The 18,644-nt window shown below is 39.8% G+C and overlaps 1 protein-coding gene across 5 annotated transcripts in view; it reads right to left on the bottom strand.

Annotated features, from left to right (window-relative positions):
• The window catches only part of LOC124722908 (glyoxylate/hydroxypyruvate reductase A-like), a 63,569-nt gene that overhangs the window by 23,809 nt on the left and 21,116 nt on the right, over positions 1–18,644 (bottom strand). For all 5 annotated transcript variants that reach the window (XM_047248052.1, XM_047248053.1, XM_047248054.1 and 2 more), the window contains one exon: positions 17,930–18,026. In XM_047248052.1, coding sequence (XP_047104008.1) covers positions 17,930–18,026 — 97 coding nt within the window. The remainder of the gene's footprint in view (positions 1–17,929; positions 18,027–18,644) is intronic.

The raw sequence follows: 18,644 nt of genomic DNA, 5'->3' as shown, positions 1-18,644 counted from the left end.
CTGGCCCCTGATTGGCCAAAATGTTAGAGGTCCAGTATGTAGGTAAATAGAGGAGGTGCAGAGAACAATTCATAGGATGGGCAGTATGGATATCAACTAAACAAGTATTCACTGTTAACAAAATACCAACTAATTGTGGCTGGCTCAAATGGCTCTGAGCACTATGGGACTCAACTGCTGAGGTCATTAGTCCCCTAGAACTTAGAACTAGTTGAACCTAACTAACCTAAGGACATCACAAACATCCATGCCCGAGGCAGGATTCGAACCTGCGACCGTAGCGGTCTTGCGGTTCCAGACTGCAGCGCCTTTAACCGCACGGCCACTTCGGCCGGCTCAACTAATTGTGGTTAACATTATAACAAGTTTACAGACAAAGACTAGAGAAAAAAAGAACAAATACATCTATCAGACAGAATTGATGGGCATGATAAAATGGGTAAGAAAATAAGTTACAAGATCTCAGAACAAAGAAAAGGTACATTATGGAATTGAAAAGGTAACCAGCATCAGCAAACAGATCACATTATTAAGAGGTAGAGGAGATTAAAGAACGTAAGTGAAGATCAATGCACTACATTACAATACAAATTTTCTTCGTAGGTTATTCAGTAGCTGAGGAGTAATTCCACTAATAGAAGTATTGAGGTAAAGAGAATACATTAAGTGAACAATGATTCTGCCAATAATTAATTATGAAGAAGAGTATGCTGGTAACTACGTCTGAAGAAATAGTGTAAATGAATGACAAACACAAGTATCAAGTAGAAAAAGATTATTAACAGTTAAGGTCATATTCATCATATGAAGAAATAAAGTTGCAGATGTATTAATGGGTATTATGAGTCATGAAGGTGAGTACTTAATTTAATGAACCTATGCAATGAAGCACCAATAAAGAACTGTTACTTTTGGGAGAGAATACTTTTGACATGGACACACCCAACATGTGCTGATTTGAGTTACATAAGCAGGTCAAGAAGAGATACAACTGGGCCTTTACAAGATGTGACATATACTGAGTAATAAATGAACAATGCTTGCAGGAGAGCAGAATCTCACAATTCAAATGCAGGACATCTGTATTTTAATGAACGAAAGAATAAAGAAATGTCTGCATTGTAGTGGCTGCGCTAAAATGTGCAAAAATATGTATATTTTTGAGTGTAATAATTTTGTAATGTGTACAACTAAAATAACTTTTATGCTATTGGAGGCTGAGCAGAGGTACAATGGGGACGCTAATGAGTTAAGCATAAAGACCAGCTTCGCAAAAAGAGAGGTGGCTCACAGCAGGGTGTCTGACACTTGACAGGATGGGTGGAGTCAAAGCTTTTTTTAAAAAAGAGAGAGAGAGAAAGAGAACATAGTTCAAGACAATAGATGTTTGCTTGGGTAGCAGAGTCAGACTCATTTTCAACAACGGATAAAATCCTTATGAGACTGTAATATAGCTTGTAACTAATTAATGTCTTGTTGCATGAAGTAATCCTGTTTGATACATGTGCTGGGAAAAGGAGAGGGAGAGGGAGAGGGAGAGGGAGAGGGAGAGGGAGAGGGAGAGGGAGAGGGAGAGATATATGGAGGTAATATTACTGGAATACCCCAGTATTAATAAGCAAGGATGTCAACAATGCTTGTATCAACTCACCCTTAACTGGAACCACACTCCAGATGACACCTGTCGAAACATTAATAGATTGTATTTGAAGAGACTTCCTTTCTTTAGAAAAGACATCAAGGTGCTTCAACGTGGAAGCTTAGTTGGGTTTCGTTTTTAATTATATGACATTATTAGTGTAAAAAGGACAGCAAGGCATCGAGAAATGAAAAATGGTGACACTAGACAACAATGGACTGCACTTGGCTAAAATTAGTAGGATAGATAGATAGATAGATATACCTAAAAACAAAGATGATGTGACTTACCAAACGAAAGCACTGGCACGTCGATAGACACACAAACAAACACAAACATACACACAAAATTCAAGCTTTCGCAACAAACTGTTGCCTCATCAGGAAAGAGGGAAAGACGAAAGGATGTGGGTTTTAAGGGAGAGGGTAAGGAGTCATTCCAATCCCGGGAGCGGAAAGACTTACCTTAGGGGGAAAAAGGACAGGTATACACTCGCACACACACTCATATCCATCTGCACATACACAGACACAAGCAGACATTTTGTACAATACACAAGCAGACATTTTGTACAATACACAAGCAGACATTTTGTCTGCTTGTGTCTGTGTATGTGCGGATGGATATGAGTGTGTGTGCGAGTGTATACCTGTCCTTTTTCCCCCTAAGGTAAGTCTTTCCGCTCCCGGGATTGGAATGACTCCTTACCCTCTCCCTTAAAACCCACATCCTTTCGTCTTTCCCTCTCCTTCCCTCTTTCCTGATGAGGCAACAGTTTGTTGCGAAAGCTTGAATTTTGTGTGTATGTTTGTGTTTGTTTGTGTGTCTATCAACGTGCCAGCGCTTTCGTTTGGTAAGTCACATCATCTTTGTTTTTAGGTATATTTTTCCAATGTGGAAGTTTCCCTCTATTAATAGATAGATAGATAGATAGATGGGAGACCAAGAGATCAATACACTAAGCAGATTCAGAAGGATGTAGGTTGCAGTAGGTACTGGGAGATGAAGAAGCTTGCACAGGATAGAGTAGCATGGAGAGCTGCATCAAACCAGTCTCAGGATTGAAGACCACAACAACAACAACAGATATTTATGAGAGACGGTCTGAATAATCTTGTTTTGTCACAGTAGTATTTAGACAAGATCCGAATAGGAGTGAAGTGGATCAACCTTGATTAATGTCATTACAAAATAAGGAAGCATACGGGATGGCTATAAATAAACTTTCCCTGTTTTAACGAGTCATAACATGGGAACTAATTACCATACAAGTACCAAACTTGGTAGCATTAATGTCCAGAGTATGGGGTGCATGATTTCCATGCTGTGGTCCACTGTACGGAAGGTGCTTCAAACCATTCTCAAATGGTATCTGTACAAGATCCATATCGTACAGCAGCTTCCATCACAGGATGCACAACGATGTGTTGACTTCGCTCTCCACTTTCTCGCAAGGATTGAAGTTGACAAGGGCTGGCCCTTGGCCATCCTATGGACAGACGAAGCTCATTTTTCTCCGACACGTGAGGTGAACACACAGAAATGCCAAGTGTGGGGATTTCACCTCCAGTCACTGAGCATGAAGTTACTTTGTATGATGAATGTGTAACTGTATGGTGTCGCTTCACAGATACATTCATCACTGGCCCATTCTTTTTTGAACAGGTTGGCACTCAAGGACCAAAGAAGTGCAGTGTGACTGGCCAGCCTTACTGTGATATGCTTCGCCAACATGTCACACCCGCCCTACAGGAGAGAGACACATTGAACTCAACAGTTTTCATGCAAGATGGGGCCCCACCACATTTCGCTCATGAAGTTCACCTGCTCCTCCAAAACACATTTGGAAACGAGTGAATTATCAGCTCATCATTTCCAAATGCTTGGTCAGCATAATCACCTGATATCACTCCCTGTGATTTCTGGTTGTGGGGCAACTTGAAGGACAGGGTTTACTAGCGGAACATTCCCACATGTGCTGATCTGAAGCACAGCATATCAAGAGAGGTAGCCAGCATACCTACAGATATGCTTCATTCTGCTGTGCAGAATGCAATCCTGTGCTTTCAGACTCCTCTGGACACTGATGGGTGGAACACCGAGCCATTGAAAGTGTTTCAGCTGGATTGATTCTGCATTATTTCTCTTCCCCATATCCTTCACATTAATGCTACCAAGTTTGGTACTCGAACAGTAATTAGTATCTGTGTTAAATAGGAAAAGTTTAATTACAACCATTATGATCTTAAATTAAGTAGTTTGCAAAACTGTTGCTGGCTCATTATTATTCAAAATTTTCATTGTCTGAAAGATACCTGTGCAGATAAGTGCATTTGTTCTCAATATATCGTTCTTTATCTAAAAATAATAATTTTCAATGTAATTACACACAAAATTTACCTTCAACAGGAAATAATTTCCTCTTACATCTATGCCTGTTTTGAGTCATTTCTCTAAAAATAAAATCTGTGTGTAATGACTCTAAAAATAATTATTTTATAGATAAAGAACAATAAATTGAAAACAAATGCACTTACCTGCACAAGTTTCAAGACAGAATGGTACAAAGATAAACCAACAGCTAAATTGCAATTGAAGTTCACTGCAGAGTGCCCAGGCACGAACTGAGGAAAATCTGACCCACACGGTAAACAAAACATAATGTAGACCAGACGGCCCCAATAGTCAGAACATGCTAGGCATGATGTCTGCCATCTGCTGTTCCCCAAGCTACCACACTTGGTGGGACGGGGGTACTGAACATGTTAATGTTATTTTTTACTGTGTTTACTGCTCCACTGCCTTCTGAAATACTGCAACCCCAATGTTCTACCAGTCCCCAAATAACAATTGCAGTGCTAAAATTACACTGCTATAGATAGGTAATTAGGCTATCGCAGCAGAGCATACATATTTTTAGCTTACCATAATGCTAGTGCAAGAATCAAAATCAGTTTACTATTCGTTCTTGTTACAAACTTACCCATAATTAGGAACTATGCCAACAGCACACCGCACAAAAGCAATAAACAGCAGCACTTACATTAAATTCAACTGTAAGTAATAACTGAACTGATTAACGAAACAACTGAGCTCAAGTAAGGCCAACAATGTACAGTAGTTTGTTTTGGCTAGAGAAAGGTTGGGCAATAGCTGATAATGTATCAATATATCAAGAGTTTAAATCTATCGATAGCATTGTTCACTATCAACACATTAATATCTTTGAGTTTCATTACATGGCAACTAGATCATGTGTAATTTCATTTAGGTGATGGGGTGAGGGCGTCAGAACCCGTGCTTTGGCAATGTTCTTGACTGGATGAGTTGCACGGCGACCACCGCTCAGTTCAGTCCCACATGTAAAGTCGCTGTTTATAAGTTCACAAAATGTGTTAATTATTTTTATTGAAATTGTTAACTGCATCAGTGATGCGTTGCAATGGCCAAAATGAACAGTCGCATTTGTGATGGACATAGTCAACTGTCATCATATATGTTAGGTTATTTTCACTAAAAGTGTTAATGGCAGGAGATGTAGTGTGCATAACTCAGTTTACTGCTCAGAATTTTTATGAGAAAGTATTGCTCAGCATTACTGGAGTTGTGTGGCAGTGATTCACATAAATGACTGGCTGTGAAATCTTTCTGTGTAATAACTGTGCTGTGGCAAGACTTATTCCAGCTCTGAACAAAACATGGCATCCCTTAACGCAAATCAAGGTGCTCTTTACTGAAACGCAGACCTTCTTTTCCTATAAATAAAATCGTTGCAATACCACTTGATAAATGAAGCCTCGCTCAGGTGCTGCCTTCTGCAGCAAGAGGGCTATAATTTTTAAAAGACGCAAGGTGAGGTCTAGAAACCCTGCAAGGCGTACCTGATGCCGTACATCTCCGACTACAGCACTCAGGTGCACGGCCAGGGTGTTACAACGAGCCACAGCTTTCAGAGTGAAGCTGCTGTATACTTCAGGTCAACATAGTTGTCAACCTTGAAAATCAACAGTGCTGTAGACGAGTTGCAACTTGAGTGCTGGTACAGAAGCCCATGTTTCACCTGTTATTGCATGCTTCAAGTGTTTTGTGTAAATCTATTTTTGTTAGCAGTAATTTACCCTCTGAAGAAACGAATATTATTGTTGAATATTTGCCCAATGTTAAAGTTGGTTGGTTGGTTGTTTTGGGGAAGGAGACCAGACAGCGTGGTCATCGGTCTCATCAGATTAGGGAAGGATGGGGAAGGAAGTCAGCCATGCCCTTTCCGAGGAACCATCCCGGCATTTGCCTGGAGTGATTTAGGAAAATCACGGAAAACCTAAATCAGGATGGCCGGACGCGGGATTGAACCGTCGTCCTCCTGAATGCGAGTCCAGTGTCGAACCACTGCGTACCTCGCTCGGTTATGTTAAAGTCATTTCAATTCCCTCTACAACTGGATTCACATAAATTGCAGTTTAAATATGGCGGGTGTTCATATGAAGTTAACGTATGTGGTACACATTCCCATAGTTGGCAGCATGACAAAATCTGCTGCCCACTCACCAGTCTCTTCCTCACATTTGTACTAGAGCTCAGCCAAGTTGTTGCAACTGTTCACCCTCCTACCCTTCCAACTTCTTCAAATTAAATCTATGCCAGAATTCAATTGCCAAAGCTTCATCTGTAAACATAAGACATTTCCTAGATTAACCTGTTACACAACATAAAAATGTTGATGTGTGGAACAACAATTTAATCTATGAATGTAAGATGATCCTGTATTTTTCAAATCACAAATTTGGGAACAACCTCATCTTATAGTCAAGTAAACACGGTCATGTGTGGTACAGGATCATATAGAACAAAATTACAGCATCACAGATACTATCATGCCATAAGAGGAAGAGGTCCCACATTTGTGGGACAACCTATGCTCTGCTGGTGTAGGGTTCCGGCAACTTGTTCACAAAACAGTTCAGCCTTGTACAACATGTACAACAGTCTGAAAGTGGTTACAGTTGTTGTTTATGTCAAATGTTGCCAGTTACAGCACCATTATGGTTATATGCTTAAAGGTATCTTTATCATGCCGAGCTCTCATAATCTGTCTTTCTAAATATTTTCAAGAGATTCAAAAAACTATGTGTGTGCAAACGAACAGCAACTGATGAGAGAAATGCTACCAAAATTTTAGCAGCGGTAACACACAGCCCACGTCACAATGAGACAGGCTTGAATGAGTGAGTGGGATCAGCCAAAGGTTCTGCAAATACTAAATTCCAACACATTCCATTCTAGACACATTTGACTTCAACAATAGCTTAATGGCAATGTATTTGAAAATTAGTTACAGTTCTCCAAATGGTGCCTACAAAAACTGCAAAGTGATGTGGCATTTCCGTTCATGATTTTGTTAACAGATGAAGCATCTTTTAGAAACCATGACCAAATTAATACACTATGCACTACTGGTCAGCTGAAAATCCACACTGACTGAAAGAAGTGTTTAAATAATGAGCTCATTCAGTCAACGTGTGGTGCAGGTTTTTTAAGAGTCGCATCTGCTACAACCCTGGGCATAATACCTGGATACGCATCGTGGCAGCCATGAATGAAGACAACAGTATACTTGGGAACAATGAATGCTTGTTGGTCTGTGGTTATTGTTTGTCAATTATGTTTTATTAGTGCCTTTGCATGCCAAACCAGCCATCTCAGAGTGAGCTACAACTCACCCATGCCCAAGGTATGACTGTCCGGGCTGATCCTGACATTGATGACCTACCACCATCTTCTAATGTAGCACAAAATCCATGGGTAGTTACAAACCTAACAGATATGCCACTGCAGTTATTAGGAAACATCCCACTGAACATAAGGCGATTCATGTGGTACCAACATGAAGGACATACGGCCCATTCCATACACATAATTACATACCTTCATAACAGAACATGTGGAGACTGTTGGATCAGTCATTCAGGAAACACAAAATGGTCAACACTCGCCAGACTATCTGTGGGGAAAATTAAAACAAGTGATCTGCAAGGAAATGCTGACAACTCCCAAATATACAAAATGCCATATACAAAGGTCTGTGTTGCAATATACCAAGGTGCAATTGAACATGTATTATTATCTGGCTGGAGGTACTTTACACCATGTACCGATGCTTGAGGTCAACATCCTGAGCACTTGATATTACAGTCATAATAATTGACGTGTGAACCACACCTGAGTTACATGTCTGCTTACATTTGGTACAATAGAGCAAACATTTGTGGGACTTCATCTCCTAACAGAAGGGCAGTGGTTTGTGGCACAGTTATCTTGATACTACCTGATAAACTTCTACTCATGTTATGTCACTGCATTCCTCTGCAAAGGCTCTTTCCAATGCACAGAAAAAATATATAACACCATTAAAATAAAAAAAGCTTATGTTAGTGTGGGAGATATTTACATTAAACATTACTTGTGTATGTCAGAAAATTCACCACATCGTCCACTATACATTAGCAAAAGCTGCACCTCTATATATTTATTCATTCCGGATATATTTTGGGTGGACTGTCTTAGCTGCCTCACCTTCTGTATTACCATTCAGTCAATAGGTGCAGTAAATTTTCCTTCTAATGACGAATGACTAATGAATGATGATGCTATCACACTGCAATTTGCAGAGTGAACATTAATACAACCGACAAACTGCAGGGATGGATTCATGACTGGAAACGGAGGAAAAAGGGTCCTATGAACATGTGCCCTGAAATGCATTGTTGGCATGGTAGATGGCACTGACGAATAAAAGTTACTCTGACCATGTACTGTGTGTTCCTTGTGTGTTGCAGGCAGTGCAATTGATGCAACGTACTGTAAACAGTAGAATGATCTGGTGTTCATGTCAGGAAGAAGTCGAGATGGTGTTTGTGTATGGCCAAGAAGATGAAAACGATTGAGAGGCAGCAGGACTATACTAAAACAAGTACCATTGCAGACACCAACCACATCACACAACGTTTCAACCCCCTGGAAGTTTATCTGTCTGAAAGGACCAGTGATCACACAAACACCCAAAAAGGACTTGAAATCTTGTGTGATTTGGTTGGTGTCTGACAGGGTACTTATTTTGGTATAACTGTGCTGCCTTGACTGTTTCCATCTGTCCCTGCAGTTTGTTGGTTTTTTCATGTTTGCCCTTCATATTCAGGGTATTTTAAAATCTTCACATAAAACTTTTGGTAGTTATAGATCACAACATGGGGAACAACTTTTGTTAGAGACAAAATGCTCACTGACGCTTCCTGGTGATGCTAGGCACCTTTTATTATTACCTATGTCCCTGAGAGGTGGCAGGGAGTAGAGCTTCTGTGGCCTTCATATGCAAGTGTGTTGCCCATAATCCAGTCATCTGATATGCATGGAGAGGGGTTGGCCAGGCTTCTAAAATATCTTTCTCTGCCAAGAGACACTCATTCTTAAGGTTTTCTTGTTGACAATCACTACCAATTTACTGAAGTAGGTAGCATGCAGATGCAGCACATCTAGTTAGTAAAACCTGCTAGTCTGGCACATAATCTTGTCTTTCCAAGGCTGCGAATTCAATAAAAGGATGCCTAGTGTCACCAGGAAGCAACAGCTAACATTTTGTCTCTAATAAAAGTTGTTCCTCATTTTGAGACCTATCAAACCTAGGCATTTGATGTAAAGACTTTGAAACACACAGTACTACAAGTAACGCTCTCAGCTTTTCTTCCTGGATGCCTAACCTAGTCTTAATTGCTGATACTTGTGAAATAAAATTTTGAATGATATTTTGCAATGTATTACTGCTACTTTTGCATTTCTAACATATCATATGATCTATGATATAATAAACATAAAACATGCCATAATTCAAAGTTCCTCTTTCAATTAGACTTAAAAAACTTCACAATAAACAGTAGTCTCCTATTAAATTATGTACCATTTTTCAGTGAGAAGTACTTGCAGCAACATGAACAATGCAGGCAGTCAGAAATTGTCCAGGTAGCTTATAAAAGGAAAACAGGGAGCAAGAGGAATGGAAGAATACTCAAATAAATTATGACTAGTATAACAATGTCATCAGGGTGTTAAAAAAAGTGTCTAATATTTTGAGAGATGGTAATACCCAACAAAACAAGGGTGGAGGGTGGGGAATCCAATGAACATGATTTTGGAAATTCATACTTTCTGCAACCTGTACATTTCTTTACAGGAGAGGTTCAACCCAATGTCCATTCATGACATCCGTCCTGAGCAATGCATCCCTCTGCCCTTCGGCATAATGAATCACACACTTTAAAACATCCCATTATTGTTGTTGTTGCTATAAAGATATGATCATCTAATGTCTGGACATCATTGACTGGGGTGGTACAGACTAATGTCTTCTAGTGTCCTCATAACCAAAAATCTAGAGGATTTAAGTCTGGAGAACAGGGAGGCCAATGTGCGAGGGCTCCGTAACCAATCCTAGTCCTAAAACACCAATGCGAGATGTTCATACATAGTGCTGCAAAAATGTGCTGGTGCATCATCACGAATATATGACAACTGTGGTCTTCGTTGACATGGCACATCCTTCAACAAGGTAGGCAATACGTTAACAAGCAACTGATGATAATGAGCTCCATTTAATCTTTGAGGTAAGATGTATGGCTCTATTAATTTATCACTAAGAATGCCTGCCCATATGTTGATGGAGAAATCGTGGTGATGCCCTCTTTCTGCAACTGCATAGAGATTTTCATCAGGACACATGTGCTGGTTCTGGAATTTCACAATGTCAGCTCTTGTGAATCCCACCGAGTTGGTAAATAATATTATCAATGAAAACAGTGGATCTGAATCATACTTCTGCAAGAGCCATTGACAGAACTGCAATCTGCTACAGTAGTTGTCTGGTCTTTGTGCCTGCACATGCTGAAGATGGTATGGATACAGCCATTGTTCATGTAATACTGGCCAGACAAGAGGATGGCTCATACCTTGTGCTACTGTCAATCGCTGCACAATGGTTCCAGGTCTTTTGTTCTGTAAATATAGCACATGCTCCTTCATCTGATGTGTGCAGACTGACTGAGGCCATCCACTGTTCACCTTGTGGGGTGCTAGAGAACCTGCATCCTTAAGACGTTGAAGCAGTTGACTGAACAGCTTATTGGATGGTACTCTGCAGCATGGATGTTTTTCATGTAGAGGGCACAGGCTACTTCCATTTCTTAACCCATAGCAGAAAATTATGTCTGCCATACCTCTTGTGGAGTAGTATGCTTCCATTGCTAACATGCGAAAGAGAAAAGAAAATGTACTGAAACATTAGTGCACAGGAAAGTACAAAGATCACAATAATAGTAAAAATAACAATTAAGCTACTTTCATAAGTAGGTACAGCACTACAATATGTACCCAGCACAACATAATTGCCTGCAGACTACCCAATTCTTGGACTGATGTGAACACTAGAGTACATTGATACAGAGTACATGTAAAGTAGTGAACCCTGTTGACGGGTCATCGAGGCAATGACTGTGCCCATAGAGCATTTATTTCCTCATGTTTGCCTTATCTGACAAGGAGACGGATAAATTCACAACCAAACTTCTTCAGTCACAATGGATAAGTGTAAAGATCTCAGAAAGTAAGCATTTCTGAATCCATGTTTATTGGACTTTTTTCTGGTTTTGATGGTTACTACCTTGTCTGAAAATATTTGATACTTTTTTTAAACACACGGTATATCGTACTGTCTGCATTGATAGTCAGCAGAAGGCTAAGTTGTTACAGTACACAAACAGTCAATGTCTCACAACCAATCGAGACAGCCAGGTACTAAAAAGCACATAAGTACAAACATGATGTCAAGAAGTAGCTACGTTCTGCATCTTCATTATCTGAACAGTTAAATTTAGACATGGGTATTATACCTGTTATGATGGCAGACACTCTTTATTACATAGAAAGCAAGGGTACACTGTAATCCCTTTATGGTTCACAATTCCAGTCTGTAGCAGGTTGTTGTGAATTGTAAAACACACCAAGGGAATAGCCCAGATAGTCCACAGTCAAGCAAATCGGTCAATAATCTGTAGAAAACCAATAAAAATGTAGTCTAGTTGAATAGCTACGTCATGAAAGTACTGTGTAAGCAAGGAAGAGGCTTCAGCACAGCACGATTCATAGTATCTTGTGGAGGTCCAGTGGCCAGATTTTATCTCCAGTTTTACGTCAACAGCCAGGCCTATGTGGCAGCCTGCTATTATTCCATAAATTGCTTTCTGCTTCTTCTTGTCATTCCTGGTATTGCATTTGAAGTTGCAGATGTTGCTTTTCTTCTTCTTCTTCTTCTTCTTCTTCTTGTAACTGTTGTTGAATTTGACATTGCAGTTGTTGCTCTCATTGTTATTGTTGTGCCTGCTGTTGCATTTTAAGCTGCAGTTTTTGCTGTCACAGTTTCATGAATTTCAGATCCATGACCACTGAACTTAGTCTGCTGTCCTCACACATGTTAAATTCGAGTCCTTGTTGCCAATATTACACCTGCTAAGATGCAACACATTCGTTACTGCACAGAAAATATGGATACACTGTAATCATTTGACAGTTCACAATTCCAGTTCACGTCAGGTCATCATGAACTGCAGAACATAATAAGAAAATGACACAGATGGTCCCGAGTCAAATGAATCTGTCAACAACCCATAGAACGGCAACTGAAAATGTAGTCCAGGTGAAATCCGATAAACAGTCATGTCGTGAAGGTATGGTGTAAGCAACATAGAGAGCATAGCACAGCACAATTCAATGAGTTTTGCAGTGGCCTGGCACGCATGTTATATCTCTGGCTTGACGTCAGCGGCCATGCCCATCTGAGAGCCTGTTGGTGCCTCTTGCCACCCACTATAGGAGACACTGATAATAGAAATCACAGGTAACAATCTCACCATCAGATGCCAGAGATGTAGCAATGGGCATTAAAATGTCTTTCTTGAAAATAATGCATTAAAAACTTGCACAAGCTTAACAGCCTAACTGGAACAATGCTTTAGAATACACCTGTAAAACAAGAACAGCTGCCTATATGCTCTCCTGACTTTAAATAGTCCAGAGCAATCCCTGAAAAGTATATACTCTCGAGGAGAAAACTATATGAAGATGTGTGCTTGCTGACTTGTGTGTGGGTACTGCTTGGTTTTATTTTCAATGTTACAGTCATCTGGCTGTCAGTGCTCATAACTGAGTACAAACAAATGCTACACAATGGAAACATACAGTAACCAGAAAACAATCCTCCCTATGTGGATTGTGGGTATGATGTATTTTGAAGTGGCCCCCTGCATACTTACTTACTTCTTTCTTTCTTTCTGTTTAATATCAGACATCGAAATTTTGGCAGGAACAAAGACTACGTTATTGGGCAATTTCTGCCTGTGGCCGTTTGTTATTAGCTTACAATAATTTGTTTTGTTGTGCAATTCCCTTTTCTTACCGTGTGATTTATGGTGCTTTACCTTTCCCTTGTATGCTTTCCTCTTTGTGCTATCTCTAAAACTTTTCTCCATTTCTGCTTCTTCTTTCATATAACTTACATTTATCTTTTATGACTCATTTCCTTCATAGTAGTTCATGCCAGTTTCATCTCAGTGTTTACTCTGTCTCACAGCTAGTGTCCTGCTCACATTCAAAATTATCTCTCTACCCCCAGCCCACATACCCTTTTTGTTTCTTTCACTTTGTATAGTTTCCATCAAGATATCTTATGGTGAGCTTCTCAACAGCCTTTCCTGCACAACTGCTCCAGCCAGGGTTATCACTTTCCAAACCTATATCCTTTAAATATTGAAGAAAGAATCATTGCTTGTATAAGTCTGTTCTTCTCATACTTCTCACATTATCAGCATTATTACCTTGTCTTATTCCAATATACACAAGCATTTTACCCATTTTAAAACTTTTATAATGACACAGACTGCAGACGTGGTCATAAATTCCATAACAAACATTTAAAAAATTAAAAAAACATATTTTTAATGTGTTACATGTTCTATATAATGACCTTCAACAGAAACCTAATAATACAGAGATCATATGAGAGCACGGGGTCCTGGGTTCGATTCCCGGCAGGGTCAGGGATTTTCACCTGCCTCAAGATGACTGCGTGTTTGTGCTGTCATCATCATCATTCGTGAAAGTGACAAGACTGGACTGAGCACCGGTTGGGAATTTGTATGAGCACTGATAACCGAGCAGTTCAGTGCCCCATAAACCAAACAACATCATCATCATCATCATCATCATATGAGGGCAATGTTGAGAGTTCTTAGGTTGGCCGTGGAGGTCTGTGAATTCTTGTTTCTCAGCATAGTCTTCTTTTATAAAGAAAAAGAGTATAATGTTCCGTCAGTGCCTTCCTTCAGGCACTTTGTCCCGTATTATTACATTGAACAGTTTCCATTCCTGGAATGGAAGTCTGTAAGCTCTGGCTATTTATAGCTACCATAATTCAGTATCCAACAGTGATTCAGATTCACTGCGTAGCCCAAGTATCAACAGGGAGAACACATCAGAGATACTCGGGCTCCAGACTACAGCTACAGCTTGTGCTTCTTGAAGGTGGAGCAGCTGCAGAAAGTATGTCAGGTGGCGCCCCACTCTGACAAGAGTTTATCACTACCATATTTACTCAAATCTAAGCCGCACTCGAATCTAAGCCGCACCTGAAAAATGAGAATCGAAATAAAGGAAAAAAAAAAAAAAAAATTTCCCGAATCTAAGCCGCACCTGAAATTTGAGACTCGAAATTCAAGGGGAGAGAAATGTTTTAGGCTGCACCTCTAAATCGAAACAAAGTTGGTCCATTGTAATATGAGACAATTTAGGCCGAATGAATGACGATACAGCTACAGTTGTTTGGTTCGAGTCGTATGTTTAGCAGTTAAGCTTTACCAGGTAACCATTGCTATGTGTCAGGCTCTCCATCCGTATTTTTTATGGGTACCCTTTCTTTTTCGCGTGCTTCGTCTGGTTTGAATTGATTGTTTATTTTTCTTTGATCTGATAAGTGCCGTTCTCTTTGTTATAGGTGTTTAGTCACTCTAAGCTGAAAATGCATCACTGTACTGTGTCATGCATTGTTTGTCGCATTCTGATAATGAGTGTTTACGACCTGTCGCCGCTCACGGCATGGCTTGCTTTTGTGCGCGCTACCGTTGCTTAAAAAGAGAGAGAGAGGAATCGTCTCATTGGCGAAACAATGGCAAGAGACTTAAAACAACTGTGCTATGCTCTGAATTTGTTTTGCTTATCTGTTCATTTTGTTAATACCACTGTCATTTGCCTCCAGAACCACCTGTTTCATTCAGATGGTCTCTATGTTACCACCAGTGCAAGTTAGCGTAAACTGTGTTCTCCCTATACTTTGAACTCAGAATATTTTCTCATTACACATACTTTTAGATTTGGGAATAGATATGAGTAAAATGCTATCAAACCTGGTGGACAGGGTGCATGTACCAGTAATTTGTAGTTTAGTTTCCACAATTTTCCCGCAGCCAAGCATGTTCCTCAAGAAAATATTTTTGAACTCTTCTGTAATTTTTTTTCATTCTATTGCTGCATTAGACTTGAGGTTGCTGGTTTCTGACAGTTCCTGACCCTCTTTAGACCTCACATCATGATGGTAGGCAGTGGCAGTGAATGGAGCAGGCGTTATGAACTCCACAAACATCAACTGCTCACTTTCCTGATAGACAAGACTGAATTCACATTTCTTGGTGCAAGGCCACCAGCCTCCACCATCTGCTTTGATCGCTATTTTATCTGGCCCTCATCCACAGCAAAAATAGGAGCACAAAATCTATTTCGTTAATGTTAAAATAGTCAAAACATGGTCAAGAAATTCATTTTTGCAATTGTTTTAGTCAGTATTCAATAAATGTGGCACCCATCTACCACAAACCTTTCGCATCGTTAGTTCATCACATACAATGTTTTGTACTATTTATTTTGATGTGCAAAAGGCACCATTGTAGACACCTTTACTTGTCGATTGTCCGGTACCTTATTCTGACTTTCCACTAGTTTCACCTAGCATTGCCATTCAATTGTTCTTTATGTGATCATCTTCAAGTGAAGGAAACCCATGTTTGAATTCAGCTGACCACTTCTCAATGATTGACAATTAAGGAGACGACCTTATACACACCTTCACCAATCTTGGACAAATTTCCATCGACAATAAAGTGATCAAAGCAAGCAATAGTATGACTGCACAACATTACAATTTACCCATTTGAACAAAACATTAATACTATAAAAATATATATTCAATACTATTCTGGAAATCAAGTTAATGCCTGACTTACATTAATACCATCTCTGTGCTAGACCACAAATTTTTCCGCATTGCCATCTAAAAGATATTTCTAGATGTTTCTGAATAAATCATCTTCAACTAGCATGTCTGACTTTAATGTGATGCATATCTTTGTAAAATTTATCTTCCATGCAACTCGAAAAATTGAAATATCTAAAATGGAACATGACATTAAATCTAAATTTGGTCAGTGCTTAATACTGCAGTTTAATTCTGCATCACAAATTGTCCCAGAAACAAGAGAGACTGTAGCCATACAGCTGAGGGCAATCTTACTCAGCGCATTTTCCATTCAGACACAAACTATTTGATCAAAAGGGTCTGCACACCAATTAGAGGACATAAATATGGAATGTATCCGTATCCACCCTTCACCTTTATGATGCCATGAACTCTGGTGAGGTGACTGAATACCTGCGGAAGAATGGAAGCCCAGTTTTTCTCAAGAACCTAAACCACAGAAGACAGTGATGTTGGGTGTTCTAACCCATCGCACAGGAATTCCACAGGTCTCAAGTCAGGACTATGGACAAGCCAGTGCATTATAGGAATGATATTGTCCACAAACCATTGTCTCACAGGTGTTGTGCATTGTCATGCTAACACAATACATCATCATTTTCAAACTGTTCTTCTACTGTGAGGTTGAACACAATGCTATAAGACATGTTCATATCCTTCAGCATTTAGCATTTCCTGGAGTGCAAAAAGGAAGTTATGCCCTAACCATGAAAAACATCTCCATCACTGTTGGCACTACACATCATGGCAAGTAACATTTTCCATGCACAAACCCTTCCATCAGATTGCCATAGAGTAATGTGATTCACCGTTCCAAATCACCCATTTCCAGCCATCTGCTGTCCAGTGGTCGCATCCTTTACATCGCTTCAGGTGTTGCTTAGTAGCAGTAGTAGAGGGGTTTTTGGGCACACGACAGCAAGGTCTTCAGCACCCGTTCAGTAACATAGGTGTTGCTTAGCACTGACTACAAAAATGTGTGGCTTACAAGAAGCTGCTTGACCATTGTACCCCATCCTTTTTAACTGCCCGCACAGAGTCCGTGTGCTAACAGGCTGCTGATAGCAATTAGTTCCTTCCACTGATTTCATCCAATTTATTACAATCACCCCTCTAATGCTCGATGGTCCCTGTCTGTCAGTGCGTAGGTCTGCTAGGTCTTGGTTTAGCTGTGGTTGTTCCTTCGCATTTCCACTTCATAATCATACCACCAACAGTCACCTTCAGCAGCTTTAGAAGGGTTGAAAATTCCCTGATGGCTTTGTTACTCAAGTGACATCTAATGATTAATCCTCGTTTGAAGTCACTGAGCTCTCCTGACTCACCCATTCTGCTGTTACTGCTTCACTACTGACAACACAATACTCCCAGCCTCCTTTCATACTGGTGGGTCGTCCTCTCATGATATCTAGTGGTCAATTCCACATTACATGGGGGTATCAAGATACTTTTGATCTGATAGTGTACTGGACCCTGACAAACAATAATTCTAGCACTAATGTGTGAGCACCGTATTTCCATGGGAAAGGGTTCCTTGTCAATTATGCCTAGTTTATCATAAAATATAATTACCATTCTTCTAAGCTTCCTAGAAGTATGTTGTCACTGGACAGTAGATTGACACTGAGGCATTACAACTTGTCAGTTTTTATGTAAAACATAATATCTAAGTACCATAACCATCATTTTTAAGTGACAATCTGCCTCCTTTAGCTTCTACCCCATTCACATATATCGTAATAGTAAACACAGTTGTCATCACCAGTAATGTTTATTAAGTTTCAGCAGGCATTTTAGTGAGTGCTCTGTCCTGTTCTCTTACATTCTAAATTCACACTATAGGTACCTTAATGTATTACATGCTTATATTTAACGACAGCAAAACTCACCGATAATTATCAACAAATGCTAGTTTCTCCTTATCCTCTGGAATTTTTCTAACAAGTGCCCAGATTTCTGCTCTTAGTGACTTCAGAGTTCTTGCAACTGCAACAGAAGAATGTATGGATATTTTCACTAATCAACAGCTCACAGTCAATATGAATACCGCAACATAAGAAAAACTGCACTTTTGATCTTGTCCAGTTTTATTACAGTACAGATTCCCTGTTACTCTTGTAGGTCAATACTGAACATTAAAGGTTATATAGAATACTTTATTCTAATTGGGAAATGTCTCATTGTTTATGCAAATTAAGCATCCAATCTGTGAGCATAGTGGCCCCCATCCTCCTTTTATTGTTTTCTGTGCATTTTAAGACATGGCAGTTTTAAAATTTTCCCGTTGATAAGTAAGGATAGTTCTCAGGTACATCTGAACTGCATCTTCCCAACACCGTCTTCTTCAGTGACAGCATTCGGCTTACTGACCCTGAAGTGTTCACCCTATGCACTCCTAGCGGCAAAACAGGGTACTAAAAAAGTGGTGCCCACCAAAAAATTAGTTTGATTTCTTTTGGGTACCATCTCATATAAATGGCAAGACTTGACATACAGGAAGTGTTCAGCAGCGTGAAAATAGAGTATCATTTGCTTACGGCCATTCAGATGAGCAAAGAAGTTGTCAGACCCTTCTGCATGGATGTACTCCTTTATCAAATTCAC

This window comes from Schistocerca piceifrons, chromosome X (genome assembly GCF_021461385.2).
Source record: "Schistocerca piceifrons isolate TAMUIC-IGC-003096 chromosome X, iqSchPice1.1, whole genome shotgun sequence".
NCBI lineage: Eukaryota > Metazoa > Arthropoda > Insecta > Orthoptera > Acrididae > Schistocerca > Schistocerca piceifrons.
The sequence above is the reverse complement of the archived record's forward strand: the minus strand, read 5'-3'. Positions and strand labels throughout refer to the sequence as shown.